The sequence below is a fragment of the Mandrillus leucophaeus genome, unplaced genomic scaffold, assembly GCF_000951045.1.
Source record: "Mandrillus leucophaeus isolate KB7577 unplaced genomic scaffold, Mleu.le_1.0 Scaffold11, whole genome shotgun sequence".
In the NCBI taxonomy this organism is placed as follows: domain Eukaryota; kingdom Metazoa; phylum Chordata; class Mammalia; order Primates; family Cercopithecidae; genus Mandrillus; species Mandrillus leucophaeus.
In genome coordinates this window covers 1,831,779-1,843,291 of record NW_012099209.1, presented here as the reverse complement: position 1 = coordinate 1,843,291, position 11,513 = coordinate 1,831,779, and the positions used below count along the sequence as shown (strand labels likewise).

At 54.3% G+C, this 11,513-nt stretch overlaps 1 protein-coding gene across 1 annotated transcript in view; it reads left to right on the top strand.

Annotated features, from left to right (window-relative positions):
- JAK3 (Janus kinase 3) overlaps positions 1-11,513 on the top strand; it is a 31,542-nt gene that overhangs the window by 17,214 nt on the left and 2,815 nt on the right. The window contains exons 7-21 of the mRNA XM_011991205.1: positions 529-640; positions 1,464-1,650; positions 2,724-2,851; positions 3,051-3,182; positions 3,891-3,975; positions 5,188-5,315; positions 6,053-6,185; positions 6,265-6,416; positions 6,547-6,697; positions 8,344-8,483; positions 8,565-8,754; positions 9,464-9,588; positions 9,869-10,041; positions 10,638-10,755; positions 11,064-11,174. Of these exons, the coding sequence (XP_011846595.1) occupies positions 529-640; positions 1,464-1,650; positions 2,724-2,851; positions 3,051-3,182; positions 3,891-3,975; positions 5,188-5,315; positions 6,053-6,185; positions 6,265-6,416; positions 6,547-6,697; positions 8,344-8,483; positions 8,565-8,754; positions 9,464-9,588; positions 9,869-10,041; positions 10,638-10,755; positions 11,064-11,174 (2,065 nt within the window). The remainder of the gene's footprint in view (positions 1-528; positions 641-1,463; positions 1,651-2,723; positions 2,852-3,050; positions 3,183-3,890; positions 3,976-5,187; positions 5,316-6,052; positions 6,186-6,264; positions 6,417-6,546; positions 6,698-8,343; positions 8,484-8,564; positions 8,755-9,463; positions 9,589-9,868; positions 10,042-10,637; positions 10,756-11,063; positions 11,175-11,513) is intronic.

Here is an 11,513-nt window from a genome sequence, read left to right as displayed (position 1 = left end):
GGGCAACCAAACCGAGCAAGACCCTGTCTCTATTAATACAAACAAACAGACAATCTCTCAGGAAGACGCCAAGACTTACGGCCGATTTTTTTTTTTTTTTTTTTTTCGAGATGGAGTCTGGCTCTGTTGCCCAGGCTGGAGTGCAGTGGCACGATCTCGGCTCACTGCAGCCTCCACTTCCTGGGTTCACACCATTCTCCTGCCTCAGCCTCCCGCGTAGCTGGGACTACAGGTGCTTGCCATCACACCTGGCTAATTTTTTGTATTATTAGTAGACACGGAGTTTCACCGTGTTAGCCAGGAAGGTGTTGATCTCCTGACCTGGTGATCCGCCTGCCTCAGCCTCCCAAAGTGCTGGGATTATAGGCTTCAGCCACCACTCCCTGCCCATGGCTGATTTTATAAATGGGGGGAGAGTGTCACCTGGCAAGGATCCCAGGGCTACAGAGGTACCTGAATTTGAACCCAGGTCTCTCTGTCTTCTTCTGTCTCTGACTCCTCCCCATTCCCTCTCACCTTTCCCCACAGTCTGGACTTTGCCATAAACAAGCTTAAGAATGGGGGCTCACGTCCTGGCTCCTATGTTCTCCGCCGCAGCCCCCAGGACTTTGACAGCTTCCTCCTCACTGTCTGTGTACAGGTCGGTCTATGGCTAGGGTGGGTAGTGGAGGGCTTTCTGGAGGAGGTGACGTTTGAGTTGAGATTTAAAAGATCAGTCAGCATTTGGTTCCTGAAGAATAGGAGGGAAAAGATACCCTCAGTGAACAGAACAGCATATTCAAAGGTCTAGAGACTGGAATGAGTTTGTGGTGCTTTAGGAGGAAGGACTGAGACTGGGCACGGTGGCTCACGCCTGTAATCCCAGCATTTTGGGAGGCCAAGGCAGGCAAATCACCTGAGGTCAGGTGTTCGAGACCAGCCTGGCCAACATGGTCTCTACTAAAAATACAAAAATTAGCTGTGTGTGTTGGCACAAGCCTGTAATCCCAGCTACTCAGGAGGCTGAGGCAGGAGAGTCGCTTGAATCTGGGAGATGGAGGTTGCAGTGAACAGAGATCATGCCATTGCACTCTGGGGCAACAGAGCGAGACTCTGTCTCAAAAGAAAAAAAAAAAAAAAAGGCCAGGCATAGTGACTCACATCTGTAATTTCAGCACTTTGGGAGGCCAAGGTGGGCAGATCACAAGGTCAAGAGATTGAAACCATCCTGGCCAGAATGGTGAAACCCTGTCTCTACTAAAAATACAAAAATTAGCCGCGCACCTGTAGTCCCAGCTACTTGGGAGGCTGAGGCAGGAGAATCGCTTGAACCCAGGAGGCAGAGGTTGCAGTGAGCCGAGATCGCACCATTGCACTCCAGCCTGGGCGACAGAGCCAGACTCCGTCTCCAAGAATAAAAAGGAAGAAGGACTCAGAGGGAGAGTGTTGCTCACTCCCACTCAGGGTTCACTCCTCTTTTGCAGACCCCCCTTGGTCCTGATTATAAAGGTTGCCTCATTCGGCGCAGCCCCACAGGGAGCTTCTTTCTGGTTGGCCTCAGCCGATCCCACAGCAGTCTTCGAGAGCTCCTGGCAGCCTGCTGGGATGGGGGGCTGCACGTAGATGGGGTCACAGTGACCCTCACCTCCTGCTGTATCCCCAGACCCAAAGGTGAGCCCCCTCCTCCCCTGAAATGAGTGGCTGATCTGGGACCCTGGCTTTCTATGTCTGTGACAACTCCTGTGTGGGTGGCAAGTGGCAGAAACTGCAGATCAAGGTGGGTTAGGGAAGAAAAGGTGATTTATTGGCTCAGGAAGTTAGAGATATATAACCTTTAGGTCTGGCTTGATCTAGGCACAGCTAGATGTGAGCCATGGCACCTGCACCTAGTCTCTCTCCATCTCTCAGCTCCGGGTGCATTTCACTCTTCAACAAACCCCTCTGATGGGACAACTCGGAGATGTGAGTTCTTCAGAGTCTCCCAGAATCCCTAATAGAACCGAGCCCTGGTTGTCCACAGTGCCACTTGCTCATTAAAGCGCCCTGCAGGGCTCCTTCCTTCCTTGTCTCTCATCCCAAATCCCTGTGAGGACTTTCTGGATCTCCTTTCAAGTAAACCATATGCCAGCCAGGCGCGATGGCTCACGTCTGTAATCCCAGCACTTTGCGGGGCTGAGGCAGACGGATCATTGAGGTCAGGAGTTTGAGACCAGCATGGCCAACATGGTGAAACTCCATCTCTACTAAAAATACAAAAATTAGCCGGGTGTGGTGGCACACACGTGTAGTCCCAGCTACTCTGGAGGCTGAGGCAGGAGAATCACTTGACCCTGGGAGGCAGAGGTTGCAGTGAGCTGAGATCGCACCACTGCACTCCAGCCTGGGTGACAGAGCGAGACTCTGTCTCAATAAAGAAAAAAAATTAGCCAGGCATGGTGGCACACACCTGTAGTCCCAGCTACTCGGGAGGCTGAGGCAGGAGAATCGCTTGAACCCGGGAGACGGAGGTTGCAGTGAGCTGAGATCTCGCCACTGCCCCCCTAGCCTGGGTGACAGAGTGAGACTCCGTCTCAACAACAGCAGCAACAACAAAACAAAAACAACAACAACAGAAAACCATGTGCCCTGGAGTCTTCATCAAGGGCAGCTTCTAGAGTTACCCCAAACTAAGGCATGAGTTAGCTAACCCTTGGGGACTTTTCACCGCTGATTTCTGGTTTTTGTCCCTCATCCTCTCCCCATAGAAAAGTCCAACTTGATCGTGGTCCAGAGAGGTCGCAGCCCACCCACGTCCTCCCTGGTTCAGCCCCAATCCCAATGCCAGCTGAGTCAGATGATATTTCACAAGATCCCCGCTGACAGCCTAGAGTGGGTAAGGGGCCCTGGGAAATGGGGCGATACCTCAGTCTATGGACCAGAGACTCAGATGTGTGGCCGCAGGCACATGCTATAACTTTGCCTTGCTTCGGTTTTCCCATCTGTAAAATGGGGCTAGCAGCTATGTATCACTTGGGCTGGGATCCTGCAGGAACCCCCTCACTGGCCCCTTCTGCTGTCCCCTCACCATTCAGCATGAGAACCTGGGCCATGGGTCCTTCACCAAGATTTACCGGGGCTGTCGTCACGAGGCGGTGGATGGGGAGTCCCGAAAGACAGAGGTGCTGCTAAAAGTGATGGATGCTAAGCACAAGAACTGCATGGAGGTGAGAGTGGTGGGGACCAGACTTTTGGGGTCAGGGCTGGCTGGAGAGGGGGTCATGGATATAGAGAAATTTAAAAACACACAGGGGCCTGGGCGTGGTGGCTCATGCCTGTAATCCCAGCACTTTGGGAGGCTGAGGCAGGAGGATGGTTTGAAGCCAGGAGTTCAAGAACAGCCTAGGCAACCTAGCGACATCTCATCTTTACAAATTTTAGGCCGGGCACAGTGGCTTACGCCTATAATCCCAGCACTTTGGGAGGGTGAGGCGGGCAGACCATCTGAGGTCGCGAGTTGGAGACCAGCCTGACCAACATGGAGAAACCCCATCTCTACTAAAAATACAAAATCAGCCAAGCATGGTGGTGCATGCCTGTAATCCCAGCTACTCGGGAGGCTGAGGCAGGAGAATCGCTTGAGCCTGGGAAGTGGAGGTTGCACTGAGCCAAGATCGCGCCACTGCACTCCAGTCTGGGTGACAGAGGGAGACTCCATCTCAAAAAAAAAAAAAAAGAGAAAAGGTAGATGATAGTGGGAACTTCCGTCCTGTATCAGAAAATCATGGTAGTGCTGTGTGCACCCATGACAGACTCCAGGGCCAAAGGTGAACTGTGGCCAGATGTTCACCTAAGGCAGGTTTGTGAGCCCAAAATTTGGGATTGTTGGAGTGGAAGGAACCCACGAATCTTCTCTCCCTTCCCACTTTCCGCAGTCATTCCTGGAAGCAGCGAGCTTGATGAGCCAAGTGTCGTACCGGCATCTCGTGCTGCTCCACGGCGTGTGCATGGCTGGAGACAGTGAGAGCCCCTCACCCTCCCACCCCACCCCTGCCTCACCCAAGTCCAGGCTGTTCTTCCCGCCTCTGTTCTGCGCCTCTATATGACAGCACCGGCAACACACTGGGCCTCCGTGGATGGGGGCCGTGTTCGTAACCCTTTATTTATGTCTCTTCATCATCACTGCTTGGAAAGTGGCTCCAGGTTCCCACCCATACTCAGCCCCAGTATGATCTGAAGTCGGACAAACCTGGCTTTCTAATCTCTGCAGCTTTGCATGGGTCACATAACCTTTCTGAGCCTTGGTTTCATTGTTTGGGAGTCCAGGATGGGCCAAGAGCTGGGGACAGAGGCTAGAATGTGACAGGCAGGGCGTGATGAGGGGCGAGGAGGGCAGCATGGGGCACTGTGGATGATCAGAGAGCCTGCGGGGCCAGCCTGGGGGTCAGGCAATACTTTTGGGTAGACAGAGATGCATTCTAAGCTGGAAAGATAAGGACAAGTGTGAATTAGGAAAGGAAGAGGAGTGTCCTAGGCAGAGGACACAGAACATGCAAAGGGTTAGAAGTAAGATACAAAGGCTGGGCATGGTGGCTCACGCCTGTAATTGAAAAGCCAAGGCGGGTGGATCACCTGAGATCAGGAGTTCAAGACCAGCCTGGTCAACATGGCAAGACCCTGTCTCTACTAAAAATACAAAATCAGCTGGGTGTGGTGGCATGTGCCTGTAGTTCCAGCTACTTGGGAGGCTGAGGCAGGAGAATAGGTTGAATCCGGGAGGCGGAGGTTGTAGTAAGCCGAGATCACGCCACTGCACTCCAGCCTGGGCAACAGAGTGAGACTCTGTGAAAGAAAGAGAAAGAAAGAAAAGAAAGAGAAAGAAAAGAAAAGAAAGAGAGAGAGAGAGACAGAGAGAGAGAAAGAAAGAGAAAGAAAAGAAAGAAAGAAAGAAAGAGAAAGGAAGGAAGGAAGGAAGGAAGGAAGGAAGGAAGGAAGGAAGGAAGGAAGGAAGGAAGGAAAGAAAAGTGAGATACAGATACAGAAAGGGCTCAGCACCTTCCAGGCATTCCAGGCAAATCATTCAGAGATGGAGGTGGGAGGAGAGGTGAGTACAGGATGAACAGAGGTAGCAGGGGAGGGAACAGAGATGAGAGTTTGAGAGACCCTGAGAGCCAGGGTGTTGGCAGAACCTGCTCAACACACCCAATCCTGCCTCTCCCTGCTGCCAACCAGGCACCATGGTGCAAGAATTTGTACACCTGGGGGCGATAGACACGTATCTGCGAAAACGTGGCCACCTGGTACCAGCCAGCTGGAAGCTGCAGGTGGTCAAACAGCTGGCCTACGCCCTCAACTATCTGGTGAGTGCTCCTCTGCCTGCTCCACCCTCCATTCCCAGGGAAGGCTTTCTCGGGGTGGAAGAGGAATTGGGAGTGGGCTCTGTAGTATGCATAGGAGTTTGGTAAATGTTCAAGGGGAGGGCATTTTAGGTTGAGGTTGTGAGAACACTAGAAGACAACAAGTCATTCATGGATGTCAGGGGCTATAGTGAATGATAAGGCTGGGTGGGCATGGAGAAAGGCTTCCTAGAAGAAGGAACATTGGAGATGGGGCCTTGAAGGTTGAGTAGAAGTTCATCAAGAGAAGAAAGGAAGGCAGGCACGTCAGGCTGTGGGAACAGCCTAGGCAAAGGCCTGCAGGCTAGATAGTGTGTTGCATCCCCTGGGGTCTATCAGGCAGTTCTGTTGGCAGGAGACCAGGGTGCAAGTGTGGAAGGGAAGTCCATTGGAAGCTTGAGCAAGGGCCTTGAATGCCAGGTTGAGGAGCTTCACTTTGTGTCAAAGGCACTGGGGAGTCACAGGATGGGGTGGTGTTTGAGAAGGGGAGGGACATAGCCAGGTCAGTGTAGGGGGTGAACTAGAGGGGCAAGACAGGATGTCAAGAGTCAGGGATGATGCTGGAGCATGTTCCTGCTCCAGATGGGAAAAGCCCATCTGAGCAGTACCAAATGGGCTTTGAAGGATGTATAGGAGTTTGCCAAACAGACTCTTCATTCATTAAACCCTCCCTGGCATTTCCCTATGCCTGGCCCCCTTAGGAGGACAAAGGCCTCCCCCATGGCAATGTCTCTGCCCGGAAGGTGCTCCTGGCTCGGGAGGGCACTGATGGGAGCCCGCCCTTCATCAAGCTAAGTGACCCTGGGGTCAGCCCCGCTGTGTTAAGCCTGGAGAGTAAGTTCCTGGAGGTGGAGGAGGGAGGGGCTGAACAGGGTAAGGAAGTGGATGCCTGATCCCACTTCCATTCCCTCAGTGCTCACCGACAGGATCCCCTGGGTGGCTCCCGAGTGTCTTTGGAAGGCCCAGACACTTAGCTTGGAAGCTGACAAGTGGGGCTTCGGCGCCACGGTCTGGGAGGTGTTTAGTGGCGTCACCATGCCCATCAGCGCCCTGGATCCTGCTAAGGTCAGAGTCTCTCACCTGGCATCGGTCTCCGAGTCCCCACTTCGACAGAAGCGTAGACTGATATCCAGTTTGGGGAGATTGGGGTGCGTCTGGTGGGTTGGGAATTACCAACTCCTCCTGTCACCCTCAGAAACTCCAATTTTATGAGGACCGGCAGCAGCTGCCAGCCCCCAAGTGGACAGAGCTGGCCCTGCTAATTCAGCAGTGCATGGCCTATGAGCCAGTCCAGAGGCCCTCCTTCCGAGCCGTCATTCGTGACCTCAACAGCCTCATCTCTTCAGGTGCCTGCTGGGCCGGGTTGGGTGGGAAGGTGATGTCATATTAGGTCCAGGGGAAGGAGTGTGGTTTGCAGCAGGCCACACCTTGTGTGTCTGGCAAGGTTGGAGGGGCTGGTGACTGTGACAGTCAGTGTGAGCTTCAATGGCCGCTGTAACAAACAGTCCCCTCAGTTCAAGTTTCAACATGATGATATTTTATTTATGTATGTGTTTATTTATTTTTGAGACAGAGTCTTGCTCTGTTGCCCAGGCTGGAGTGCAGTGGCACAATCTCGGCTCACTGCAACCTCTGCCTCCTTGAACCTCTGGTTCAAGGGATTCTCTTGCCTCAGACTCCCAAGTAGCTGGGATTACAGGTGCATGCCACCATGCCCAGCTAATTTTTGTATTTTTGGCAGATGTGGGGTTTCACCATATTGGTCAGGCTGGTCTCGAACTCCTGACCTCAAGTGATCCTCCCGCCTCGGCCTCCCAAAGTGCTGGGATTACAGGCATGAACCACCATACCTGGCCCATTTCATTCTTTTAAAAAAATGTTTGGCTGGGTGCAGTGGCTCATGCCTGTAGTTCCAGCTATAGGTAGGTGTATCACTTGAGCCCAGGAGTTCCAGACCAGCCTGGGCAACATGGCAAAACTCCATCTCTCAAAAAAAAAAAAAAAAAAATCATTTAGCCAGGCATGGTGATGCATGCCTGTACGCATTTTTATTTTATTTTATTTTATTTTATTTTATTTTATATTTTTGAGACACCATCTTCCTCTGTCACCTAGGCTGGAGTGCAGTGGTACGATCTTGGCTCACTGCAACCTCCCTGGTTCAAGCAATTCTCCTGCCTCAGACTCCCAAGTAGCTAGGATTATAGGGGTGTGCCACCAAACATGGCTACATTTTTGTATTTTTTAGTAAAGACAGGGTTTTGACATGTTGGCCGAGCTAGTCTCAAACTCCCGGTCTCAAAAAGATCCATCCACCTCAGCCTCCAGTATTGGGATTACAGGCGTGAGCCACTACACCTGGCTGGATTTTTTTTTTTTTTTTGATGGGGTCTTGCTATGTTCCCCAGGCTGGTCTTGAATTACTGGCTCAAACAATCCTCCTGCCTTAGTCTCCCAAGTAGCTGGGATTACAGGCACACACAACCATGCCCAGTGTGATATTTAATCTTCATTCGATGAGGGTGTCCAGGCCCACAGGAACCTCTCACCTTGTGGCTGCACTCACCTCTGGTGTTGGGTCTCTGTTGGATCCTTTGCGGATAAAAGAGAGAGTGTGGAGGGCCCCATACTAGGTTTCCATGGGCCACGACTGGAGGGGCACCCAGCATATCTTGTCCATCAGCCTGAGCTCAGTCATGTGGCCACATTTCATAGCAGTGGAACTGGGGAAATGAGTTCTCATTATATCCTCCATCTTTGTAGCCATGTGGAGTTGCACAGGGTGTGCACTGCACAAGGAGGCTTCCTTTGCCTGGGATGGAGTGGGAGACAACTTTTTCCAGTCTCCACAAGGTACCCTTTGGCTTGCAATGGCCCTGCCATAATGCACAGAGAGGGTCAATATGCAGATGGAGGTTGCACCGCAAGTCAACTCAGGAGTGGGGCCCAGGATGAGAGGCGCTGCTTACCACTGCCCATGCCCCCATCCCAGACTATGAGCTCCTCTCAGACCCCACACCTGGTGCCCTGGCACCTCGTGATGGGCTGTGGAATGGTGCCCAGCTCTATGCCTGCCAAGACCCCACGATCTTCGAGGAGAGACACCTCAAGTACATCTCACAGCTGGGCAAGGTAAGGTGGGCAGGGCCAGGATGGGTTGGAGAGGGCAGAGCAGCATCCAGATGCCTGGACACCAGTCCTGCTATCCCCCAGGGCAACTTTGGCAGCGTGGAGCTGTGCCGCTATGACCCGCTAGGCGACAACACAGGTGCCCTGGTGGCCGTGAAACAGCTGCAGCACAGCGGGCCAGACCAGCAGAGGGACTTCCAGCGGGAGATTCAGATCCTCAAAGCACTGCACAGTGATTTCATTGTCAAGTATCGTGGTGTCAGCTACGGCCCGGGTGAGCCAGGTCCCGGATGAGTGAACTGAGACGTATGGGTGCTTTTCAAAGTGCAGATTCTTACCTTCCTGCCAGGCCACTTTAGGTAGGCTGGGAACGTGATTATTGATTGATCCAGATTCACATGGGTTACAGGTTTGAATCCTGACTCTACCCCTCACCAGTTGTGCAACCTTAACTTCTCTGAGCCTCAGTTTCTCCAGCTGAAAAATGGGTCATTGTGATATTTACTTTGTTGTTGTTGTTTATTTGGTTTTTTTTGAGACGGAGTCTCGCTCTGTCACCCAGGCTGGAATGCAGTGGCTCAATCTGGGCTTACTGCAACCTCTGCTTCCCAGGTTCAAGTGATTCTCCTGCCTCAGCCTCCCGAGTAGCTGGGATTACAGGAGCGTGCCACCGCACCCAGCTAATTTTTATGTTTTTAGTAGAGATGGGTTTTCACCATGTTGGCCAGGCTGGTCTTGATGTCCTGACCTCAAGTGAGGGATTACAGGCGTGAGCCATTACGCCTGGCCGTGATATATAAACACATCAATGTATGTTGTAGAAAGTACTCAAGAGATATTAGCCATGTGTAATTGTCGCGGTTCCCATATTACAGTCAGCAAAACTGAGGGCGAGAGGGACACAAAACTGAGGGAGAGAGGGACACAAGAATGAGGGGAGGAGCACAGCTGGGCCCTGCTGTGACAGCCCCTGCCTTCTCCAGGCCGCCAGAGCCTGCGGCTGGTCATGGAGTACCTGCCCAGCGGCTGCTTGCGCGACTTCCTGCAGCGGCACCGCGCGCGCCTCGATGCCAGCCGCCTCCTGCTCTACTCCTCGCAGATCTGCAAGGTTCGAGGGGGCGCTCCGGGACTTGTGGAGATTCAGCTGGCTCGGCCTGGGCAGGGGTCTGCGTGGCGGTCGCGGTGAAGGCTGAGGAGTGAAGTTTGGGGTCCAGGTCTCGGGGGTGGTGGGGTTGGCTTAGGGCTCAGGATCAGAACTTCAGTGAAGGATGACTCGAGGGTAGGGTTAGAGTTGGGGTCTGGGTTAGGGTTAGAATCCAGGTCAGGCTTGGGGTGCCTGCCGGATTATCCTGGGATCCTCTCTGCACGCTCACACCGCCCGCCCACAGGGCATGGAGTACCTGGGTTCCCGCCGCTGCGTGCACCGCGACCTGGCCGCCCGAAACATCCTGGTGGAGAGCGAGGCACACGTCAAGATCGCTGACTTCGGCCTAGCTAAGCTGCTGCCGCTTGACAAAGACTACTACGTGGTCCGCGAGCCGGGCCAGAGCCCCATTTTCTGGTGGGGAACCCGCGCCCAGGCTCCGCCCCTACTCCCCACGGCTCTGGCTCCTCCCCCAGCCATGGCCCCGCCCCCTGCCGCTGCTTTGTTCTCCAGCCTTAGCCCCGCCCTTCCTCCGCTCCAGCTTTGGCCCCTCCCACTCCCCAGAGCCCCGCCCCATCAACAGCATGAGCTCCTCCGTCTCCTGCTGCCCTGCTGTCAGCTGCCCCCAGCCTTAGCCCCGCCCTTCTCTCAGCTCTCGCCCCGCCCAAGCATCAGAGCCCCACCCCTCCAACACCTTGGCTCCGCCCCTCAGTACTGGCCCCCTCTTAGTTCCGCCCTTCCCCCTTCTGGTCCCTCCCCCTCCCTCGGCTCTGGCTCCGCCCCATCTCCGCCCCTCTACGCTGGCCCCGCCCCCTCCCCATGGCTCTTCCCAGATACCTCCCAGGGCTAGAGAATCCGCCGGTCCCACAGCCAGGGAAACCCAGATCCTGGAGACGGGACTGACCTGGTCACAGTCCCCACCTACCCTGACCAGTTCCCCATTCCAAGGCTGCCCCCCTCTTCCTGTCTTTTCTCCACCCTCGCATCTCAAGACCTCCCTGTCCCCTCCCCAGGTATGCCCCCGAATCCCTCTCGGACAACATCTTCTCTCGCCAGTCAGACGTCTGGAGCTTCGGGGTCGTCCTGTACGAGCTCTTCACCTACTGCGACAAAAGCTGCAGCCCCTCGGCCGTGAGTCGGCTCCCGTGGGCCCCCAGCCTTCTTCTCCCTCCACGCCCCTCGTGGCCAATCTCCAACCTGTTTGCGCCTGCGTCCCTCTTTAGCATGGGGTCACCTGGTCCCAGCATCATAGGCCTCAGTGGGGAGGACCCTACCTTACTTTTCTGACCCCTTCACGGTGCAGGCAGCCCCTCTCCGTTCCATCACAGGTGGCCCCTCCCCACACCACGGGTGGCCCCTCCCCTCCACCCACCGGTGGCCCCTCCTCCACCACCCACGGAGGCCCCTCCCCCACCACATGCGCTCCTCCTTGACTCCAGGAGTTTCTGCGGATGATGGGATGTGAGCGGGATGTCCCCGCCCTCTGCCGCCTCCTGGAGCTGCTGGAGGAGGGTCAGAGGCTGCCGGCGCCTCCTGCCTGCCCTGCTGAGGTGAGCGCCAGCCTCAGTTTCCCAGTCTGTAGATTGGGCAGGGGTCTCGGGCAAGCCAGCTGGCACCTGAGTCTCTGGACTGAGAGAGAGGCTAGAGTGTGAGGCTGATGAGGATCCTGACCCCCCACTTGGCTACTCTCACTGTGAGGCAAGTCAGAGCACTTTCAGAGCCTCAGTTTACCCTTTTCCAAAATGAGAATAGTAACGCCTTATAGCGTGAGGGAAGATCAGACTCCTGAACACCTGTGCCTATGAGGGCTCAGCTCAAAGCCGAGCACACAGTCAATGCTCCATAAATGTTGGTGACGTTCATGGTTTTTTTTTTTTTTTTTTTTTTTT